General features: G+C 38.3%; 1 protein-coding gene across 2 annotated transcripts in view; it reads left to right on the top strand.

Moving 5' to 3' along the window:
- The window catches only part of MAP3K5 (mitogen-activated protein kinase kinase kinase 5), a 224,254-nt gene that overhangs the window by 79,989 nt on the left and 121,154 nt on the right, over positions 1-23,111 (top strand). For both annotated transcript variants that reach the window (XM_032651201.1, XM_032651202.1), the window contains exons 3-7: positions 779-802; positions 6,881-7,074; positions 7,846-8,014; positions 9,170-9,276; positions 11,545-11,715. In XM_032651201.1, coding sequence (XP_032507092.1) covers positions 779-802; positions 6,881-7,074; positions 7,846-8,014; positions 9,170-9,276; positions 11,545-11,715 — 665 coding nt within the window. The remainder of the gene's footprint in view (positions 1-778; positions 803-6,880; positions 7,075-7,845; positions 8,015-9,169; positions 9,277-11,544; positions 11,716-23,111) is intronic.

A 23,111-nucleotide genomic window follows, 5' to 3' on the forward strand; every position in this document is an offset into this window, starting at 1 on the left:
GTCCCATGTCTCCTTCCTAAATCATGATTCCCCAACCTCAGTGAAACCCTTATGCCACAGGCTCTTCTAGATTGTCTCTTCCACGTCTCTAGTCATTTTAAAGTCTAGGAATAATAATATGTTAGCTAGCTTTATTGGGAACTTTCTATACACCAGACACGGTATAGCCACGTTATTTGCATGATCTCACTTATTTCTCACAGCCTAGAAGATAGGGACACTGCCTGCAGTGTATTTATCACATTTCACTTCTTACGGAACAATACGTAACAATATTTATGACGAGTTGTTGTCAGATGTTCTTATTGTCTACATGTGGATTTGCCCACTCTGACAAGTAGCCAATACCATTTACTTCCAGCTTTGTTCCAAGCATGCTGCTATGTTTCTTCCCAGGGCATAAGTGAGATTGTGCTTTGGGAAAGCAAACTCATTTAAATCTCTTCCCAAAAAGATTGTAGCTATAAGATAATTCTGCACATACATACTCTGCAGAAATGATTTTTTGGTTATTGGGGTTTTGGATTCTATGTGTTTATGCTGTTTTCCTTCAACCGTAGACGGTACCTTTGTGCATTCTTGTCTCTTCCATCAGACTGTAAACTTAGATGCAGAAGCTTACTCTACACCTTCTGTTCATATTTTAAATTTCCAATTGCTAAATTAATAAATAATAAAATCGTTAATACAGATTTTTCTACATAGAATATTTTAATTAATTAGTTGAATTAATTTTGTATTAACTTCTGCTTTACTTTTCTCTTTTCTCATATTTCAGGAAATCATTTGCCAGAAGAATACTGTGAGTATTTTACTTAACCCTTCCAGAAACTTTTTTATCTTTTCTTTTCCATGAACTGATCTCTGGTATATTTTCCATTTCCACAATTATTAATTTCTATTTCTTTGTTTCTGCTTTAGAATTTCTAACATATCAATATAAATATGGATTATTTTACATAAATATTGCTTTATAGTGAAACTTTATACTAATGGGAGATGACACTGATACCTGTTTTCTTCTATATATAATTATGTTTTAGAAAAAAATTTCCATACTATATTCAGTTTTGTGTAATTATGAGTGTTACTAAAGCAGCATATATACATACACTGATACACACACATATGTATATGTACGTCTCTCTGTATATATACATATATAGATTTCTATGTCTATATATACACTGTATATATACACTATATATACAAATTATAAATATACACACATATATACACATGTGCACACACATATGGAGATTTGTATCGATATATTGATATATACATACCTCTATCATCTTTATATTGGTACTGACTTAAGTTCCTAAGTCCTGTTTTTTCTTTTATAATATCACACACATTCTATTTTTTTTAAATTAAATTTATTTATTTTTGGCTGCATTGGGTCTTCATTGCTGCCCACGGGCTTTCTCTAGCTGTGGCGAGCGGGGGCTACTCTTTTTTTTTTTTTCTTTTGCGGTACGCGGGCCTCTCACTGTTGTGGCCTCTCCCGTTGCGGAGCACAGGCTCCAGATGCGCAGGCTCAGCGGCCATGGCTCACGGGCCCAGCCGCTTCGCGGCATGTGGGATCCTCCCAGACCGGGGCACGAACCCGTGTCCCCTGCATCGGCAGACGGACTCTCAACCACTGTGCCACCAGGGAAGCCCAAGGAGGGGGCTTCTCTTCATTGTGGTGCACGGGCTTCTTATTGCGATGGCTTCTCCTGTTGCGGAGCATGGGCTCTAGGTGTGCGGGCTTCAGTAGTTGTGGCACACGGGATCAGTAGTTGTGGCTTGCGGGCTCTAGAGCACAGGCTCAGTAGTTATGGCGCATGGGCTTAGTTGCTCCGCGGCATGTGGGATCTTCCCGGACTAGGGCTCAAACCCGTGTACCCTGCATTGGCAGGCAGATTCTTAACCACTGCGCCACCAGGGAAGTCCAAGTTCCTAAGTCTTGTAAACCACACTTTAAGACCTTTGAAACTACCCTTCAAAGTTCTTACCCTCCACACAGAATTAAACAAAAGTTAAAAAGTGATAAAAAATAAATTAAAAAATTTTTTAATGCATGAAAGATAATTATAATATATTCCAAAATCAGCCTTGTTATGCCAGTGGTTTTTCATTTTGGAAGGTAAGCCAGTATTTAAAACCTTAAAGAATGTATCTCTGAAACTTAGAGTGGAAATAACATACTACATAAAGATCTGCACATGATTCCATTTAAGATGAGGGTAAGATTAAAAGTACAATGGGTAAATTTCCCTTAGATTGGAAATTTAAGATACAAAGATTTAAGAAATTTAAGAGTTCAGATCAGAGACTCATTGCAGCGTAAACAATGTTGCCATGATAAACTCATTCTTCACATCTCAACAGGAAATGAACAATTACTGCTTCATGCACCAATTCAGCGTAACAGATTTTGTGAAGCAAATGTTGACGGAACATGGACTATGTGCCAGGCTTTGGGCTTAGTGCCACAAGAGACTCACTGTGAAGGCTGAAAGTAGAGACAAGCCATTCATAACTGTCTCAGGAGACAACAACTGAGAAGTGCCACAGTCTTGCTGGGGGAGAAGGTCAAGCAAATAAGCAAACAGACAAATTAGAAATTAACATAAGGTCGTGTGTGCCAAAGAGTGGGTGCCCCTTCCCTCAAGCGGGGATGGAAGGTCTTTCAGAGGAGGTGGCATTTACCTGAATGGCAGGGAAGAGCTAATCATGCCCAGTGATGGGTTGGATGTGTGGGGAAGCAGGTTTATAAGTTGACCCCATACTGCACGTTATGAACAAGTCACCCATTGACTTGAGTAAGCTGCTGTGTTTCCGGTGCTGGGTGTCCTTCTCAAAAGTTGAGTATTCTGAGCATATATTTCAATAAGTTTGACTGCTGAGAGCATATCTTCCCAGAAGCTTAATTCATTTTCCATACATGCTTATGTCCACCTTTATGTAACCTTTAAAAATTGAAAAACAGAATTGACTTATTTTTTAAAACAAAAGCAGTGAAGGTAATCGGAGAGAACACATTTAGATTTTGAGCTGTGTGTTTTTATAGCCATGAAAACAAGCATGGGCCGGAGAGATCAGCCTTGTTATTTTATGATCATGCCTTAGTATTTTGAAATGTAAAGAATTGTGCTGTGGTCTTTCTTTTTCAAGAAGTAGGTTTAAATATTTTAGAATTAGTATCTTATTAATAAAAGACAGTTGTTGCACCTGAAATGTCTTTTCTTGATCACACAGTCATTGTTTTTATTTGCTTTGGATTATTATTTATTTCAAACTCGGGGTTTGGTAGCAATCTGTAAAAAGAAATTGCAGTAATGGTATTTGTAAGTTATACGTGAGCCAGCTTGGGAAATAAATGTTCCCTTATTATTAGCGTTCATCATTTTGAAAAAGTGCTTTTCTCAGCAGCTGTTATCTTTTTAAAAGACACGAAGGGTGGGAGGGAGATGCAAGAGGGAGGAGATATGGGGATATATGTGTATGTATAGCTGATTCACTCTGTTGTAAAGCAGAAACTAACACAGCATTGTAAAGCAATTATACTCCAATAAAGTAGTTAAAATTAATTAATTAATTAATTTTAAAAAACAATCTGAAGTCCGCTCCCCGCTCCCTGCTCCCCGCTCCCCACTCCCCGCGTGCACACTTTCTCCCCACTGCATGCTCACTCGGCTGGCTCTCAGCTCAGGCCTAGAAGCATCCACGTGCCTCCTGCTGTTTACTGCTCTCTCCCTTTTTTTGGCCATAAACAATGGGACATTGAAAAAAAAATACTGCCTTAGAAACATAGGGAAGAGACTCCAAAAAGAGCAGTGAGGCCAGGAACTTGGGAAAGCCTTAGCATGCTGAATACCTTCAACAAGGATTCTGAAACGTCATCCCATGGGGTTTGAAGACAGTTTCAGGAATCTGATTTCCTCTGCTGTTTGCATGACTCTCATTTTCTCTCTTTACCCGCCTACTGCTCAACACACACCCAGACATCTGACAGAATTAGTTTTACACAGATGCATTATCCCCCAATATCCAGTCTTTCAGTAATAATGTGTCCTGGTTCATGTCTTATACACAGATACACATGGTATTAAGGCTTTTGAGGATACAGAACTTTATCCAGCAGCAGAAGAAACTCTAAAAGTGCTTTTCTGGTTTATTGGCTTCTCATCTGTTTGTCCTTATTTTGTGACTTAGAAGATTGAGAGCCTTTCTTTGTAATTTTGAGTCCAAGTGCTTATCTAAAACAAGAGTATTTGATTCTGTTGCTCTTTTATATAGCTCCCTCATAGTTTAAGCTCCAGAAACTTTGAAAAGCAATCTCTTGATATACTTGCCTTTCTTTTCTGTTTAGACAGTGGCTTGGGTAAAAGGATTAAAATGGTGGACCTGCTGTGGGATCTTGGTAACATTTTAGTAGCAGGATATGTTTATTTTTCCTCTTCCCCACTAGTCTTCCAATTATTGGTCCATCAAGGAGAACTTGCAAAAGGAACAATTTAATGTGCTTGATTTAAAAATCAAATGTCAACCTTGGGAGGTTCTTCTCGCACTTTAGATGGAAGTCACGTCCAGTTTCTGCTTCATTACCTGAAATACAAGTGCCTCAAAGAATAACATGTTCATAAATAATTAAACCTAACCGTAAGGGCATTTGACACTTCTCATCTGTTTGCTACAAGGCAGTAACTTGGCTCATGCAGGGGTCCGTGCAAGGTGACCTGAGGCAAAGGGGTTGATGTGCCGTCAGGTCAAGCCCAGGCGGGAGGGTGCCCAGCCCGGAAGCCATAATGGCAGGACCTCTGGAGAAGGAGTTCCTGGACTGGAGTCCCAGACACATCACAGCCCAGCTGTGTGACCTTGCCAAGCCTTACCTGAACCCTCACCTGTAAAATGGAGACAAGATCCCCTCCTTCAGTGGGCTGTTGTGAATGTATGGCCATTCATTCCCCGGCACATGCCAAGGTGAATAAATGTTTGCCCTCATTTGTTTAGTTCGAAGGATAAGCGATGTGATGCATCGTTCTCTGTAATTCTGACACGGAACAAATAATCTGCGCTTCTGGACTCCCTAGAACGGTGATAAATAGAGTTTTCCGCCCATCTCATTCTAGTTTTCAGCCCCCTGCTTTTTGCTTTCTCTCTGGATTTTTCTCTTAGAGGTCTCTCCCATTTCCTCAGATTCAGCCATGCCAAAGAATCACCAGGTCTGTATTTTGGCTTTAAACTCTTCTACATTCCAATCACACACGTCCAACTCTGTTTTGGACATTGTCCTGTTCCCCTTAAATCCCAACCTTTCAAAAGTGTGCATGTCACCCTACCCACCCCAAATCAAATCTCACCCACTTGAAGTTCTTTTCATATTTTAACTGGAAGTCAGGCTCTGTGTATAATTCGTTACCTGATACCTATCAAGTGCCCCGGAGTGTAATCTGTTCATAAATAATTACGTCTGGTTCCGCCTTCTGAATTCTTGCTTTTTGTTAAGGATCCCACTCTTCTTTAAGGAGCCCCGTTTACAACTGTAGAGTCACCTTTGATGCCTTCCTCTTCATCTCTCTCAATATCTGTAATCAGCTGGCTGGTCTCCATGATTTTTTCTTCTTGAAGTCAAGTGCACACGTCCACTGTTGCTGCGGTCAATCTGGTCATGCTTTGTAGCTTCCCACCTAGTTTCCTTAAATCTCATTTCTTTCTCTTTCAGTTCTTTCCGTTTTCTGGCCAGACTGTCAAAATGCACAGCTTTGTTTATGTTTTCTTTCCTGCTCTGAATCCTTCCATGATTCCCACTGCCCAGCATATAGAGTTTGAAGCCCTTATCTATTCACTTCTCCTTCCCTGAGCCCTAAGCTCTGGTTACGACTCGCTTACTCAGGGGTGTCCAGTTCAGTTTCTCCTTTACACTTCCCACCTCCACTTTTGTTTGCACTAGTGCACCCTCACTTGGCATCATCGGGAGCGGACAGAAGGCGGTGCTGAGTGAGTGGAGAGTGGCACAGGCTGAGGCTGGAGAGAGAGGCAGTGTTTGGATAGTCAAGCCCTTGTAGGCTACAGTGACCTGTTCTATCTTCGTGCCAGGAGCAAATGAGGGGGCTTGAAGCACCTGAGGGAAGTCATCTGATATAGGTTGTTGAAAGATCACTTTGACAGCTGGGTAGAAAATAGATCGATGGGCAAGAAGAGAAGCAGAGATCCCAGCTAAAAGCCAATTACAATGGCTCGGTCCAGGTATGTTGGTGGCATGGTCTGCAGTGTTGGCAGAGAAGATGGAGGGAAATGGACCAATACGAGGCGGAATAGACAGGACTTTGATAGGCTGTGGAAGGAAATGGAAGCATCAAGGATAACTTCAGGGTCTCTAGGTTTAGTAACTGGGACACTAATGGAGCCACGTCCGCGATAGAGCAGCCCGGGGGGGAGCAGTTTATTCTGGCCTCACTCACACATTGCTGTCACATGGACAGCCCTGAAATGTTAGCTCTTATCATTTCCATGTATTTATGCTGTGTCTCTCCGACTAAAGTTTAAGTTCCCTGAAGGCCAAAGGCTGTGTTTTAAGCTACCCTGTTTTACCTACAGCATATATCATTTTGCCTTAGCCATGAGAAATGGTGAATAAATATTTAATCAATTGATAGAAACTGTGCCATACTTTTTTCTTCACCATCTGTAAGTCCTAATTATTTGAAGTAAGGAATTAAAGAAATTGGAAGAGATTTCCGTTTTCATAGGTCATTAAATAGGAAATGAGGTTTTTAAAAATTTACCTTCACATTCAGGATTATTATTTAAAAGTAGGATTTAGGGTTACATCAGTGTGGAGTCTGCAGGCCAGCTCACCACCTTCTGGCGCCTCCTCTTTCCACAGATGTGCACTGGGAACTACACATTTATTCCTTACATGATAACTCCACATAACAAGGTCTACTGCTGTGATAGCAGCTTCATGAAGGGCTTGACAGAGCTCATGCAGCCGAACTTTGAGCTGCTCCTTGGACCCATCTGCTTACCTCTTGTGGATCGTTTCATTCAGCTTTTGAAGGTGGCACAAGCAAGTTGCAGGTAAAGTTTAATAATGCTATTTGGTGGTGATAATGAAGTGTTCATCTACTTTATTTATTTGTGCGACTTATCAGATGTTTCTTACATGCAGTACTCAGCCAAGAACCAGGGAAAAATATATAAAACCCTCTAAGTGGATACAATAGATGCTGCCTAGTCCACCTCTTGTATTTTGTCCACTTTATTCAGAGGAGAACAACCTGAAATCAGAAAGAAAAAAAAAAAGACTGTTAACTGTGTTGTAGAAATGGTAGAGCTAAAAATATATTCAAAGTACAGAAATATTATCTGAATAAATGTCCAGAGACTTTTAGTGTAAGGATAAGAACTCTCTAAAAACCGCTGAAAGCACTATTATATTTTACTTAAGAGCAGTCATTTAGGTTGATAAATGATGATGCTGGATCAGAAGGAAAATGTTATATTATGTTCAAATCACAGGTACACCTAATTTATTTAGAACAATTTCTACTCAAAACAGTAAAATGAAAAATAAAGTTTTAGCATTTTAAGTGGTACATTGCAGGGTCTTAGAAAATTCATTATCATGGAGTGTCTTTACCTTTAATTCTTACTGAAGCAAGGCTGAGTGTAAAAGAATAGGATGCCCCAGTTTTTAAATAATACCAGATAGATAAGGTGTTGATTGTGTGCATCTTAATGAACTGAAAGGTACGAATGCTGCAGACGTCATCCGTTTCCTTATAAGATCATTGCTTTTCATTGAAATCCTTTCTAATATTAACTCTAAAAAATGTGTTTTCCCACCAGCCAGTATTTCCGGGAATCTATACTCAATGATATCAGGAAAGCTCGTAACTTATACACTGGTAAAGAACTGGCAGCTGAATTGGCAAGAATTCGACAGCGAGTGGATAATATCGAAGTCCTGACAGCAGATATTGTCATAAATCTGTTACTTTCCTACAGAGATATCCAGGTGAGAAGCTGCTCAAAGTCACGTCTTTGTCATGTAGCACGTTGGAGGAATGAGGGAGCGTTAATATCCAGTTTTAGTTAGCTATTAAGTCATTCATGTCACTACATGTAATTTTTTATTGACTCTCCTAAGCTTTCCATCCAGAGATTTTATGCTAAATGAAACAGACTTATATAAGTTAACCATCAGTGATTGTGAAAGACTTGTACGGTAAAGGTCTGACTTTTTCCTCCAAAAGAACAAAAAGAAAACTTTGCGTGCATAACTAATCTGCAGACAGCCTGTTCTATTCCATTAGCCTCTGGCACACCCATCAGTCAATAAGTGAAAGCTTTGTTTTGGCAAATAGCAGAAATTTTTAGAGCTTTCCAGACATCTCTCTTACTCCTGAAATTTGTGTTGCTTGAAAGTGATAGTGCTGGGCCTAACTAGATAGAAGTATGAAATGTGCAATTGATTAATTTAAAAAATAACTTTAAAAATATATAAAGGAAAGCACGAACATGCAATATTATTTTTATTGGGATGTCTTAAAATTTTTAAATTATGGTAAGTAGAGTGAAATCCTGAGTTGGGGATTTGCTATTGGAGTTTTACAGTAAACTTTAAACGACTTCTGGTTTCTTATTCCCAACCTTTCAGGCCCGAGTAAAGCTTCATGTGGGCAACAAAGATTCACATACGTGGAAAAAGTGTGGCACTTAGGATTCCATGACTAGAGAGCTTACTTGTGTTGAAACGGAATAGTTTTGTTACTTATCACAGAAGTTCAATTAGTTGCTCCATGTCCTTGATATTTTGGAAATTATTTCCCTAAAAGTAATTGATAAGACCCTGCATACCAGGAATCTGGCTCCAGGGAGAAGTAAACCACCCATATTTAGACAATGCAGTATTACCATGTTAGATGGTTTATTGTTTTTTAGGTCAGATGTGGTAACTCAATATTTCTAATGTTTTATCTATATAATCCAAACCCCTTATTTAAACAAACAGTTTCTTCTTGGTTTTAGATTCTTCAAAGTATTCCGTGGGTTCTAGTTCTTTTTTTTAATGCCCTTCTTAGATTCAGGTAGCTGGTTGGCCAAAGGCATTTCATTGTCAGGACTTTCTCCCAATGGTTTAATTCTATGTTATTCTCCTCTTGTTTAAAAGGACTATGATTCTATCGTGAAGCTGGTAGAGACTTTAGAAAAGCTGCCAACCTTTGATTTGGCCTCCCATCACCATGTGAAGTTTCATTATGCATTTGCACTGAATAGGTAAGAAGAAAAAGTTTCCATCCACAATGTGCTAACATATTATTTTTTAACCTCCGTATTCTTTCTATGGTATGTTTTGCTATAGCCTTGCAACCACTCCCTATTAGAATGTAATGTTAATATTTCTACTTCAACCATGTAAAATATAGGAAGCATGCATTCTGATTTTTTCTTTTTTGTCAGTAAAATAATGTCCCTCAATGCTTGTATATTTAAATTCTAAAAATTCTTTTTCTTCTCTGTCAAAATTTGTGTTTACTATTTATATATTTTTTAGGATTTTTTAAATTCCATGGATATGATGTTATCTTTAAATATACTCAACGCCAAATGATTATTTACACAAAAAGTAACTAGAGTAGGGATAGTTATATCTAGGTGAACATATTCCTAGCCAGAAAATATGTTCACTGGGATTGCCCTGAACATACCTAATTATAATTAAAACTCTGTGGGCCACATTTTAGGTCATGTGTCCATGAATCTTCTAGGACCAGGACTAACACTGCTGCTTCCAGTCCTGCCTCCACGCCTTCTGTTGGCATCATGGCTGGCACCTGCCTCAGTGCCACTTTCTACCCAAAGTCACCGTGGAGGATCATCCCTGTGCTGGCCATAGAGAGGCCTAGAGCACTGAACTGTCCAAAACTTAGTTGTGCTGTTCTCTGCCATGGCGGAGAGTTGAATATGTATGTAATTACTACAACTGGAGAGAATGATAAAAAGAAAAAGGGAGGGGACCTCACATCTATCATTCATTTGCCATGAAGGCTTAATTAGTTTACCGACGAGGAAACTGAAGAGGTGGAGTAAGCATATCATAAAACTGGGGCTCAAACCCAGATCTAGCTGATGCTGGTATTTCTGTTCTTCATCACTAGGTTCTCCTGCCTTTGTCTCCAAAGAAAAGTCAGCATGCTCTTTAACCAGAGATTGTGTGTTTCCTTTTTTATCTACCCAAACTCTAGAAATTGCTAACTTTATCAGTACATGTATAATGAAAGTCTATTTTATCTCCCCATTTATTAAACATCTTTTTCTTTAGATTTGGCAGAGTGAGATGAAACCTCCAGAGAGTATCTGTTCCAACTGGTTTTCAAATAAATCCTTTTTGAAAGATGAAATGAAAGATGGAATGAAATATATTCTATATTGAAATGAAAAATGAAAGTCCATAGAGCCTCTTATATTTTCCTTTATCCATATTTTGTCTCTGTCTTTCCTAAAATAGAATAGAATGAAATGATAAATGTATTTGTATGCAGCATTATTCTAAACTCAAGGTATTTAGTACAAAGTGTAAAAAGGAATTTCACGCACAGAAAGATTTAAAATAGTAGTTGAGAATACAAATAACTCTTTTTATATAGCAGTTTTATTGAAATATAATTCATATACCATACAATTTTATTTAAAGTGTACTGTGATTCAATGGATTTTAGTGTATTAACAGAGTTGTGTGACCATGAACACCAAGACTTTTAAAACATTTGTATCACCACCAAAAAAAGCCCCCTCCCCACTAGCGGTCACCCTCCCATTTCCTCTCAAATCCCCCAGACCTAGGCAACCACAAATCTACTTTCTGTCTCCATAGATTTGCCTACTCTGGACATTTCATATGATGAGCTCATACACAGGTAGTCTTTGTGACTGGCTTCCTTCACTTAGCACAGTGCTTTCAAGGTTCAAGAAACAATTCTTAAGAGAATTTTAATCTTTGAGAACAATCTATACGTACTCGCTGATTTTAAAATGAGCTATATAAAGCAGCTTGCTTAGATAATCAATTGGTCACGTGTAGAAAATAAGTGACTCGGGTTAAAGTTGGATTGTTGGTATTGTCTGTGAATTAGTTTGCTCAGTGTTTCAGAGTAAAAACCATTGAAACCTATAGTATCAGGGTTTTGTCTCTGTTTGGATCCTTGACTCTACCCCATTCAAGGCCACAGACTGCATTCCTAATCTCACTCCATCAACTTAAATTTGCAAGAGACTGCAGGGAAATTGGAAGGACTATGGATGGATAAGCACAAATCTATCACCATTAGCAGAAAAGCAACTCAAAAGAAATCCTTGTTAAACGCAGTAGACATGCAATAGGATAAAAAGATTTACAGAAGACTCTCAAAATATAATTGTTGTTTTTATCTTGCCAAACTTCACTAATGTGAATCAATATATTAAATAGAGTTTTAAAAAGATAATTGACCTAAACTGCTTCTGTAATCTATACTGAAACAATGATGTTTCCCTCCTCTACCTTAGGAGAAATCTCCCTGGAGATAGAGCAAAAGCTCTTGACATTATGATTCCCCTGGTGCAAAGTGAAGGGCAAGTTGCTTCAGATATGTATTGCCTCGTTGGTCGAATCTACAAAGATATGTTTTTGGACTCTAATTTCATGGATTCTGAAAGTAGAGACCATGGAGCTTCTTGGTAAGTGCACAGGATAAGATACTTGATAAATCCATAACATAAAAAACTTTGCAAATGAGTGTTAAATTATTGTTATTATCCTTTTGATTGTGTATTATGAAATAAATCTCACAATTTATAGCTTTAGTAAATAATTTTGTTGGAATTCATTTAATAAGGCAGAGTAAAATGGGGTAAATTGGTTGAAAAGATAATGATTTAAGAAAAAAGAATTTAAAAAGATATTATAAAGTATAATACAATAAAAATAAAATTTGGGGGAAAATTCAAGAGACATGAAAGAAGACCTGAGTGGAAAAATATACCAAGTTTGGGCTTCCCTGGTGGCGCAGTGGTTGAGAGTCCGCCTGCCAATGCAGGGGACACGGGTTCGTGCCCCGGTCTGGAAGGATCCCACATGCCGCGGAGTGGCTGGGCTCCTGGGCCGTGGCCTCTGAGCCTGCGTGTCCGGAGCCTGTGCTCTACAACGGGAGAGGCCACAACAGTGAGAGGCCTGCGTATCACAAAAAAAAAAAAAAAAAAAAAAAAAAAAAATATATATATATATATATATATATATATATATATATATATATATACCAAGTTTGTGGATGAGAAGACTTGATATTTTAAAGATGTTAATTCTCCACAGGAGGGCTTTTCATGTAATTCAACAAATTGATTCTAAAATTTATTTGAAAAACTAAAGGGCCAAGAATGGGCAAAGCAATTTTGGAGAACAAGGTAGAGGGACTTGGTCTCCCAGATAACAAGACATACTATAACAATGTAATAATTAAGATGTTGCAATATGAGTGCAAGCATAGACAAATGAAACACTGGAACCAAAAAGAGAGGCTGGAACAGACTGAGATATATAGATCTGAGACTAGATTTATGACATGGTATGCTTCATGAGCCAGAGTGGAAAGAATAGACTCTTCAGGAATGGTACTGGGAAAATTTGTTTATCTGCTTGTAAAATAAAAATGAATCCCTAGTCTAACCCATGCACAGAAAATAAAATCCAAGTGAATTAAAGATTAAAATTTTTTTTAAAAAAACCTTTAGAAAAAATATTTTTAGAATAAAATATACAAACTGAATTTATGACTTTGGGTTAGGAAAGAATTTCTTAAACAAGGTATTTTTAATACCATAAACCATAAAAGATTGGGAAAACTAGAGTCCACTAAAATTTGCATCTGCTCATCAAGGTTCTGTCTTTTGGAAAGAGTAGGTTCTATTGCACTGATCGTCCTGCCAATAACAATTATAAACATTGGGAAAACACTTAAAAAAAAGTTTGAAAGCACTGAAGAGTGACTAAAGATAGTAAGAAACTGAAGAGTTTTAGATCTTTAGATGAAGGGTACTACATTAGATAAGATACACTTTTAAATGCTTTTTCCTTTGAGAGAGCTCTCTGATCTGCAGGCACAGGGCGGTTAGAATTTAAGATGAAAATCATAGTTTCGCTGGTTGGAGGAGTTAGTCTGAGGCTGCCAGAGTGCCTGGAAATTGAGTGATAGACCCCCTAAATGAAGGAGCCACAGAGAGAGCCCAAAATATAAGTATAAACTGCCCTTCCATTCTTGGCTGACCCCTGACATGTGCACATGTGGGTAAAACTCAAAGGAGTCCAGTGGAAAATAGCAGCCAGAAGGCTGGAGCTGAACAGAGATTTCAGCAGTTGTGTAATGCAGGAGAGACAGAGTTTGGAGTTTGAACCTCACCAAGTCAAAGGGGCTTGGGTAAAGAGTTTGAGCTTTCCACTGAAACTCCAGAAGGTCCAAGACTTCAGAATAAAAAAACTACATCCCAGGACTAAGGAAAATTAAGAGGAAAACCAAAACAGAGCCACCCTAATAAAACCTAAAACCAAGACTCCACATGAACAAGGTGAACTGCCAGTGATTTATTTGTGTGTTGGAACAAAATTCAACACTTTTAAGAGGAAGATAACAGAATCCAAACTCTCTACAACATATCATCCAAAATGTCTACTACACCATCAGAAGCTACTAGATTTGTGAAGAGATAGGAAAGTATGATCCATAGTGAAAAGAAAATCAGTCAATAGAAGTAGACCCACAGACAACAAAGATTTTGGAATTAGCAGAGAAGGATATTAAAATAACAATGATAAATATGTTGAAGAGACTACTGGAAAAGATGGATATTATGGGTGAAAATATGAAGAATTATAGGAGATAAATGTAAACTGGAGAAGAACCAAATGGAAATTCTAGAACTGAAAATATAGTATTCAAAGTCAAAATTCCATCTAATGGGATTAATAAATAGGACACAATACAAGAAAGGATCAATAAACTTGAAAACAGGTGATTAGAAATCATTCAAACTGAAACAGAGAAAAGAAAAAGATTGAGAAAGAAATTAATGGTCTCAGTGACCTGTGGAATAGCATTGAGCAGTCTAACATACGTTATTGGAGTCTGAGAAGTAGAGAAGAGAGATGATATATCAGGAAAAATATTTGAAGAATTAGTGACCAAATATTAACCAAATCTGATCAAGCAAACAAACAAACAAACAAAAACAGCCCACAGATCTAGGAAGCTCAGCAAAAACCCAAGCAGGGTAAATACAAAGAAATCTATTCCTCAGCACCTCATAGTCAGATTCCTGTAAAACAAAATTAAAGAACATATCATAAACACAGCCAGGAAAAAAGATACGTTATATCCAAGGGAAAGAGTGAGTTCTGACTTTTAATCAGAAGGAAGCCAAAGACAATGGAATAACATCTTTAAAGTACTTAAAGCAGAAAACAGTCAACCAAGAATTCTCTACCCAGTGATATTGTCTTTCAAAAGTGAGGGTGAAATAAGGATATTTCTTTTTTTTTTTTTTTTTTTGGCCGTATGTGGATCTCTCACTTTTGTGGCCTCTCCCGTTGCAGAGCACAGGCTCCTGACACGCAGGCTCAGCGGCCATGGCTCACAGGCCCAGCCGCTCCACGGTGCATGGGATCTTCACGGACCGGGGCACAAACCCGCGTCCCCTGCATCGGCAGGCGGACTCTCAACTACTGCACCACCAGGGAAGCTCCCAAGGATATTTCTTGATAAATAAAAACTGAGATAATTTGTTGCCAACAGACCTTTACTACAAAAAATGTTAAAGGAAAATCTTTAGGTTGAAGGGAAATGATACCAGATGGAAACATGGATCTGTTAGAAGGCATGTAGAGCACTGGAAATGGTAAAAATATTTATGAATACATAGAAAAGATATCATCAACAAAGTAAAAAAGTAAAACACAGGCAGAGAGCAATGCATGTAACCAATATGGGATTTATATTCAATATATATAAATAACTCCTAAAAATACTTAAGAAAGAAAGAAAAAAGATTAAAAATGGGCATAGGAGAAGAACAGATCACTCACAAAAGAGGAGTCACAAATGGCCAACAAACATATTTTAAAAAAATACAAAAAACGCTCTACCTACGAGCTAAAACAGACAAAGCATTTTACACTATGAAGATTAACAAAAATTTATGAATTTGACATTGTCAGTTGTTGGCAAGGATGTTTGAGAAATGGGAGTCCTAGTCCACTGCTGGTTGTGGTAGAAAATCTTATGACTACTTAAAGATTTTGGTATTATCAAGGAAGGTTGACAGTTAGCCTTCCCTAGATCCAGCAGATCTACTCCTAGTTTATACCCTAGAGAAATTCTTGAAGTTTCTCTACATAAAAGTTAAAACATAAAAAAAAACAATCTTAAAAGAGTTGAGCAAAATAACCAAATGGCAGGATACATAGAGTATGATTTCGTCTATAGAAACTGTAAAAACAGTCATACACATCTAGTAAAAGTTGAGACACATGAATGTACATCATAAATTCCCAATTCAGTAGAATAGTTACCAGTGGGGAAGGAGTAAAACGGGATCGTGAAATGCTTCATATGCAGCTGCAAGAATATTTAAAACATTTTATTTCTTAAGTTGAGTGATGGGTATATCAGTGGGAAGTGTCGCTTATATTATCCTTCTGTACTTTTTAGTATTTCTAAAATGTTCCCCAAAGAGTGCCTGATTTAAAAAAAATATTAAAGGAGGCTGACTTACAGAAAGAGACAAACACCATATGATATCATTTATATGTGGAATGTAAAGCATGACACACAGGGTACCCATCTACAAAACAGAAACAAACTCACAGATGTAGAGAACTGACTTGTGGTTGCCAAGGGAGAGGGGGTTGGGGAAGGGATGGATTTGAAGTTTGGGGTTAGCAGATGTAATTATGTATGGAATGGATAAACAACAAGGCCCTACTGTGTAGCACAGGGAACTATATTCAATATCGTATGATAAATCATAATGGAAAAGAATATAAAAAAGAACATATATATACATGTATAACTGAATTACTTTTCTGTACAGCAGAAATTAACTCAGCATTGTAAATCAACTATACTTCAATTTTAAAAAAAAAGGAGGTTGACTTAGTTCAGGTGTTATGAGAGCATAACTTTTTTAAAATTGTGAAACAGAAATCTTAACGTTTCAAAATCTTGTATCACCTTAGCAGTTTAATGGTGGCCTGAAATTGGGATAATAGGTTATAATAAGGGAGGAAAACTTCCTAGATTTTCATTGACAGCTTTGGTTTGGACTTTTAAGTTTGTATTATAAATTGTTACTGCAATTCAGAGAGTTTTACCATTTCTCTTAACCAATTTTTCCCCTGATATTACAAAAGAGAAATGTAACTATGCATCCTTTCTATTACCAGAAGATTTCCACTTTTAGAAGATTCTTAATTGTAGGAGAATTAGAATCTGATATTTGGAAGCACTGTGCTGGTATAAATGCTTTGATTTGGCAGTGATAATGAAATGCATAGGTAATTTTTAAAAGCCTGATTTTCATGGTCAGCAGATTCAAATGGAAAACATCTTATGAAGTTAATGTGCCTCGTGCACAGGAATAAAATAGAAGTGTTTCCCCATTTGAAAAACCAAACAATTTAGACTACTGAGAGCTTTCAAGGTCACATAAAGTTCAATAAAGGAACACAAGTGTTTTTTTTTCTGGTTGTGTTTTTGTTTTAACTTTCTATACTTCCCAGTTCTGGCTCCTTTTCAATGGTTCCCATTTAGCTGAGGAACATTAACTACATTAACTGTCTCTCAAAAGATCTTTGTGTTCAAAGTTTTCAGGTCAAATTGAAGATGTCAGTTTTTTATTATTTCATTTTAAGCTATTCATTAATTTTCTTTTTTTTTAAATTTATTTTATTTATTTATATTTGGCTGTGTTGGGTCTTTGTTGCTGTGCGGGCTTTATCTAGTTGCGGCAAGCAGGGAGTCACCCCCCACTGCGGTGCGCGGGCGTCTCATTGTGGTGGCCTCTCTCGCCGCAGAGCCGGGCTCTAGGCACGTGGGCTCAGTAGTTGTGGCACACAGGTTCTAGACCGCAGGCTCAGTAGTTGTGGCGCACGGGCTCAGCTGCTCCGCAGCACGTGGGATCCTCCTGGACCAGGACTCGAACCTGTGTCCCCTGCATTGGCAGGCGGACTCTCAACCACTGCGCCACCAGGGAAGCCCTCATTAATTTTCTAGTAAGAACAGTGAAAGCAGTTAGAACTCAAAGCCTTTTCATGGGAAGAGCCTTAGGAGTTGACCTGGGTGTGTCACTCACTGATCTATCAAGTAATATAAGAATGTCACTTCTACTATAGATTATCCGTCTATAACCTTCCATTATTATCATCATACCCATTTGTCCTACAGGTCGTTAAGAACAATTCCCCCCTATTTTAAAATGGGTGTTTTTTCATGCCCTCACACTTGTAAAGCCACTTCAGTATTTCTTAGTGTTTCAATCCAACTCCCACAGTCCTGCAAACACACTCATTCGTGTTGGTGTGTTGGCATCATCTGTAACCTCCCTTTCTGTTAGAGCTGAGAAGTAAAAGCACATTGTCAAGGTGCTGACCTAAGAGGGCATTACCGAGGTTATTAGGCATCTGGTCAGACTTACCCAGGATTATGCATTTCCTGAGTCCCAGAGAGTTGTTGCAACTGACCTTTTTTGACCCATAGTCCTCTAAGCTTTCACTCGTCAAGTGCCGCGATGAGATAAGGAATGAGTGGCAGGCAGTCAGTCCCTAAAGCTTCTTTCCATGGACAGTTTCCATAGCCTGAATCATTTTCTGTTGGCTTGAATGGACAGTCATCTACTGAGCATGGGAAGTTTAGGATAAGAGCTTCAGCTCAATAGAAAAAGAGCCCCAAGCTGTTGGGATTACAATGGCACTTAGAGCTCTTTCTTGAAATTTCCCTTCTTCTTTTTTTTTTAATTTATTTTAATTTATTATTTTTGGCAGTGTTGGGTCTTTGTTGCTGAGTGCGGGCTTTCTCTAGTTGTGGCAAGTGGGGGCTACTCTTCGTTGTGGTGCGCGGGCTTCCCATTGCGGTGGCTTCTCTTGTTGCGGAGCACGGGCTCTAGAGCACGCAAGCCTCAGCAGATGTGGTGTGTGGGCTCAGTAGTTGTGGCTCGTGGGCCCTAGAGTTCAGGCTTGGCAGTTGTGGTGCACGGGCTTAGTTTCTCCGCGGCATGTGGGATCTTCCCAGACCAGGGCTCGAACCCGTGTCCCCTGCATAGGCAGGCAGACCCCCAACCACTGCGCCACCAGGGAAGTCCCGAAATTTCCCTTTTTAACATCTTTAATGAGTTTACTGTTCCTGACTTACACCACAGGGAGAAAGCTTGACACTCCTCTGAGCATTCATTGTATTTGGTATGAGTACTATTATCAGGGCACTTTTTTTACTTCTTGGGAGATCTTCTAATGCAGGTCTATTTTCTGAGAGGTTTACTTGGGATTCAGAATGCAAAAATACAAAATAAGAAAGAAGTTTATGGTTTAGATTTTTTTTAAGTTTGGAGAATAGTAATATGTTGTAGAACAAACTTTACTTGTTGAAGCTTATCTGGGACAGAGGGTGAGTGGTTTAAAGGAACACATCCTGCTGATTTAAGTATAAAAAAAGAGTAGTTCTCTAACATTTGATGTTTTTCATTGTCACTTCCTTAGTTATTTTTGGTCACTGAAGCTCTTGCAGATGGCTAAAATAATGCTAATTTTTTTCTGTATGTAAGTTTCTATAATCCAAGTTAAGGTATGAAAAGTACCTCTTTGATCTTTAGGTAACTAAACTGAGTTTGACTTTCAGTCATTAAACGGTTGTAGCTTTTTTATCATGGCTTGTCAATATAAAGTTAAATACAAGTTAAAGAAAGCAGCAGTGGTACCTGTCATAAGTGCTGGTTTGAGGATGTTTGGTGCTACTATAGAATCAAGAGCAAGGTCGGGACTTTCCTGGCGGTCTGGTGGTTAGGACTCAGCTTCCACTGCAGGGGGCGTGGGTTCGATCCCCTGTAGGGGAACTAAGATCCCACATGCTGCAAGGTGTGGCCAAAAAAAAACGAAAAAAACAGAGCAAGGCAAGAGAGTGAAGCTGGGAGGATAGCCAGCTTTCAAAGGAAATATTGTGACCCAAGAGCCTAGACTTACATCCGAAAAAACCAAAAAAACCCAAAAAAACGCAGGAAACAAAACCCACGGAGTTTCTGAAGTGACAGACTGAAATGGAATGACCCAAGGCAATATTATGGACCATGACTTGGAGGTCATGGAAGGTTCATTGTCAAGATTATCTCTATAACTTCTTTTTTAACCTAATCTGAAAAAGACATAACCACAAAGAAGTTATGCTGAATTCATATGTAGAATGACTTAGAACATTTTGATATATGCAGTATTTGTTCAATAGGTAGAAATAATAATCAATCGCTTAGAGTTCACATAAGGTTTTTGTATATGTTATTAACCACTGGAGGCTTAACACACCTTGTAAAGTAGGCAAGGCTGACATTTTTCTTTCCATTTTACAACTAAGGCAAGTGAAACTCAAAGAACTTAAGTGAATTTCTTGATGTTTTGTGATTAATAAAATTTCAAGTACAATTTTTTCAGATCCAGTGTTGTTTTTACTACATCCTAGGCTCACTTTCCTGGAATTTCCAGGAACAAACATTTCTAGGAATATCTGTACTGTTTTGTTGAGGAGGCCTGGACTTTTGGGAGACCGGCATGAAATAAATGTTGACTCAGTACTTGGAAACAGTGTGATCTTAGGTAAATTACTTAACCTTTAGGAAATTCAGTTTTCTTATTTGAAAAATAAGAATAATACGTACCTAGATGAATTAGAAGTGTTCTTAGCATCCTAAAAGTAGCCGAATACCTTACTCCAATGGGCTTAAGCAATAAGAAAATGTAACTTCTAAAACATGAAGTCCAGAAATAGGGCTGGGTCTGGTTTAGGTTGACTCGGCAGCTTAAAAATGTCAGCCAAGTCTGTTTCCTTGTTATTGCTGTGGGTGGCTCTGCCCTCAGTCTTCTTAGAGTTGTAAGGGGCTGTGTCCATTTCAGGTATCAAACTTAGCTATGCCAGGTCTGAGACGGGAGAAAAGTAGGCCATCACTTTTTGTATCTTTTTCTTAGGACTAAGAAAACACTGCTAAAAACCTACCCCACACTTTCCTTACATTTCTTTATGCTTCTAGTATTTCATCATCACCACAGCACTACACAAGTCACGAGCAAGGAAGATGGCATTATTACAAATGGTTTAAACTCATCACTTTAGGAGGAATAGATGCTCTGTTTGAGAGATTAAATGAAGCAACATATGTTCAAGTCCTGGAATTTAGTAGGCCCTTAGAGTTATATCCTTAGTATATAATATGAGAAAATATTTTGTATTTCTTTATATAATGTTATATTTATCCATGTTCAAAATAGACATTGACTAGATTAATGGATATTGATTAGATTCCTTTTTCCCAAAATATGCCTGAGTTTCCTTTCTCTTATTTCTGGATCTAGTTGAACATTTTAGCTAATGAGGGAAAAGAGAGTCTGTATCCTTTGTACATAGGACTTGCTAGAATTTCATGTGTCAATACCATAGCTGTCATGGGGTCACCTGGGATAGGCACTGATTGCTTGAAATCATATTTGGTTTTAGAGATCATGGTATTCTTGAGGGGAGATAGGAAGTCATTTTCAGAATTTTGAAAGGGAATTAGGTACCTATACTGTATTAGCATAATCATGTCTCCCTGTTGTAATGCCAAACAACAGGGCATTTTTTCTGTAATACCAAAAAAGATCTGTAGCCAGGAAATTAAAAGCATTAAGTCTGTTTTTAGCATTAATACGTTCATTTTTCCATAGTAACTTGGGAAAGAACAGACAGCTTTGCCTTATCAACTAATTTTCTTTTACGTCAGTGACAGTGCTATTCAAACAGTCATGCGTGCCTAATAACTGTTTAGTTTTTACATGATTAATGGGGTTGGCTTTACTTTGGAAGAGTTATGTAACAAACCATTCAACATACAAATAAAGACCAATGTCTATTTTCCATTTGCCAGATTAGCCCTTTTTTTTGTTGTTCTTGGCTTTGAGATATCTTTCTCTGTGTTATCTCTATTTCTACCACCCTCTTCCCCCCTCCCAGAGTTTTATCTCAACATTATTTCACTGACATTTTTGTTTAGTCCTTGGTTGTCTCTATAAGTGAGTTTCCAAATTTTGGATGATTTTTGTCCTTAGAGCACAAAACCTGAAGAGTTCTTCATAACTCAGCGTGACACCCAGCTCATTGGTGTCCAGATGTAGATGGCTCTTAAGGGACCAGCAATTCCAGGATGACCTGGAGACTTGGGTAAAACACAGAGTGTGCCCATGATTGCTTTGTAAACAAGTGCCCTGGTGCATTGCTCTCAGGCCTTGACCTTGATTTAATATGGGATTCAACAGATGACAGATTGCGTGAAGCTCTGTTGTGGCATGACCAAGTCGAAGTCCAAGAATGGTCACATTGAATAAGTCACTGTGGAGGTTTTCTAATTGTGGCTAATGAGCATTATGCACCTAAGGAGAGAAACTAAGGCTTGCTTTCTGTAACCCAGTCGTCAGAGGGATGAGTGAGAGAACTAGATGTTTGCCAGGCATTATGATGAGAAGGAAGGAGCATTTGGAAGAATAGGGGTGATTTCACTTAGTGAACCAAAGCAATTGTTTCCAGGCCTGGCTGGATATCAGAATTGCTTGGGGAGTTTTTCAACTATGCAGAGTTCTTTGTCCCTGGAAATTTTGCTTAGTGGATCCATTTTATTGAATAAATTAACCATAATTGATAATATGACTGTTCCTTTTTTATTAAATGTTTGGACTTTCCCTGTATTTTGCTGTCAGTCTCTTCTTCCTAAACCTTTACTGCTCTTCATATCTTTAAAGAATAAGTTTAAACCCCTGGCCCTACCTCCCCTTCAGAGCTTTCCCGAATCTGTCTCCTCCCATCTTCCCAGCCTTCTTAGAATATGGGTTTTGCATTTTAATTTGAGGGAATTGGCAGTTATTGGAAGGATGAGTTTGGATTGATCATAAACATATGAGAACTCTTCACTCTCGGGAGCAATCAAGTAAGTGCCCACTAAAGTCCTGAGCTGTGTTTTCTTGTTATCAACTAGCAAGAATGAAAAGAGACGAGAATACTTTAATTTGGCATGGGTGCGATATAAAAGTCTCTCACCTATACTGCTCTCAGGAATGTGAATTGGTAAGAACTTTCTGGAACGCAGTTTGGCATTATGTATCAAGAGCCTTGAAATAATTCATGGTCTTTAATCCAGTTATGTACTTCGTAAACTATCCTAAAAAAATAGCAGATATGGAAACAAAGATGTGTTTACAATGTTCCTACGCTGAATTGTATGGTAATGAAAAATTGGAAGAAACCTAAATGTCCAACAGTAGGGAAAATGTTGAATGGAAGGATAACATCCCCGAGTGATGGAATATCATTCGTTCAGAGTTGTGTGTGTTGGTGGTAAAAATACACATAAGTAAAACTTACCATTTTGACCATTTTAAGTGTATGATTCAGTGGCATTAAGTACATTCACACTGCTGTGCTCTCATCACCACTGCTCACCCACAGCCTTCTCAACTTGCAGAACTTAAAGTCTGTACCCATTAAACAGCTGTCGATTCTCCCCTCCCCCTAGCTCCTGGAAAACACCATTCTTCTTTCTGTCTCTCTGAGTTTGACTACTCTAAGTATCTCATATGAGTGGAATCATATAGTATTTGTCTTTTTTGTGAATGGCTTATTTCACTTAGCATGATGTTCTCAAGGTTCACCATGTTGTAACATGTGTCTGAATTTCCTTTTTAGAGGCTGAATAGTCTTCCATTTTATGTATATACCACATGGTGTTTATCCATTCACCTGTCAGTGGACACTTGGGTTTGTTTCCACCTTTTGGCTATTGTGAATAAATGCTGCTATGAACAT

The sequence above is a fragment of the Phocoena sinus genome, chromosome 12 (genome assembly GCF_008692025.1).
Source record: "Phocoena sinus isolate mPhoSin1 chromosome 12, mPhoSin1.pri, whole genome shotgun sequence".
In the NCBI taxonomy this organism is placed as follows: domain Eukaryota; kingdom Metazoa; phylum Chordata; class Mammalia; order Artiodactyla; family Phocoenidae; genus Phocoena; species Phocoena sinus.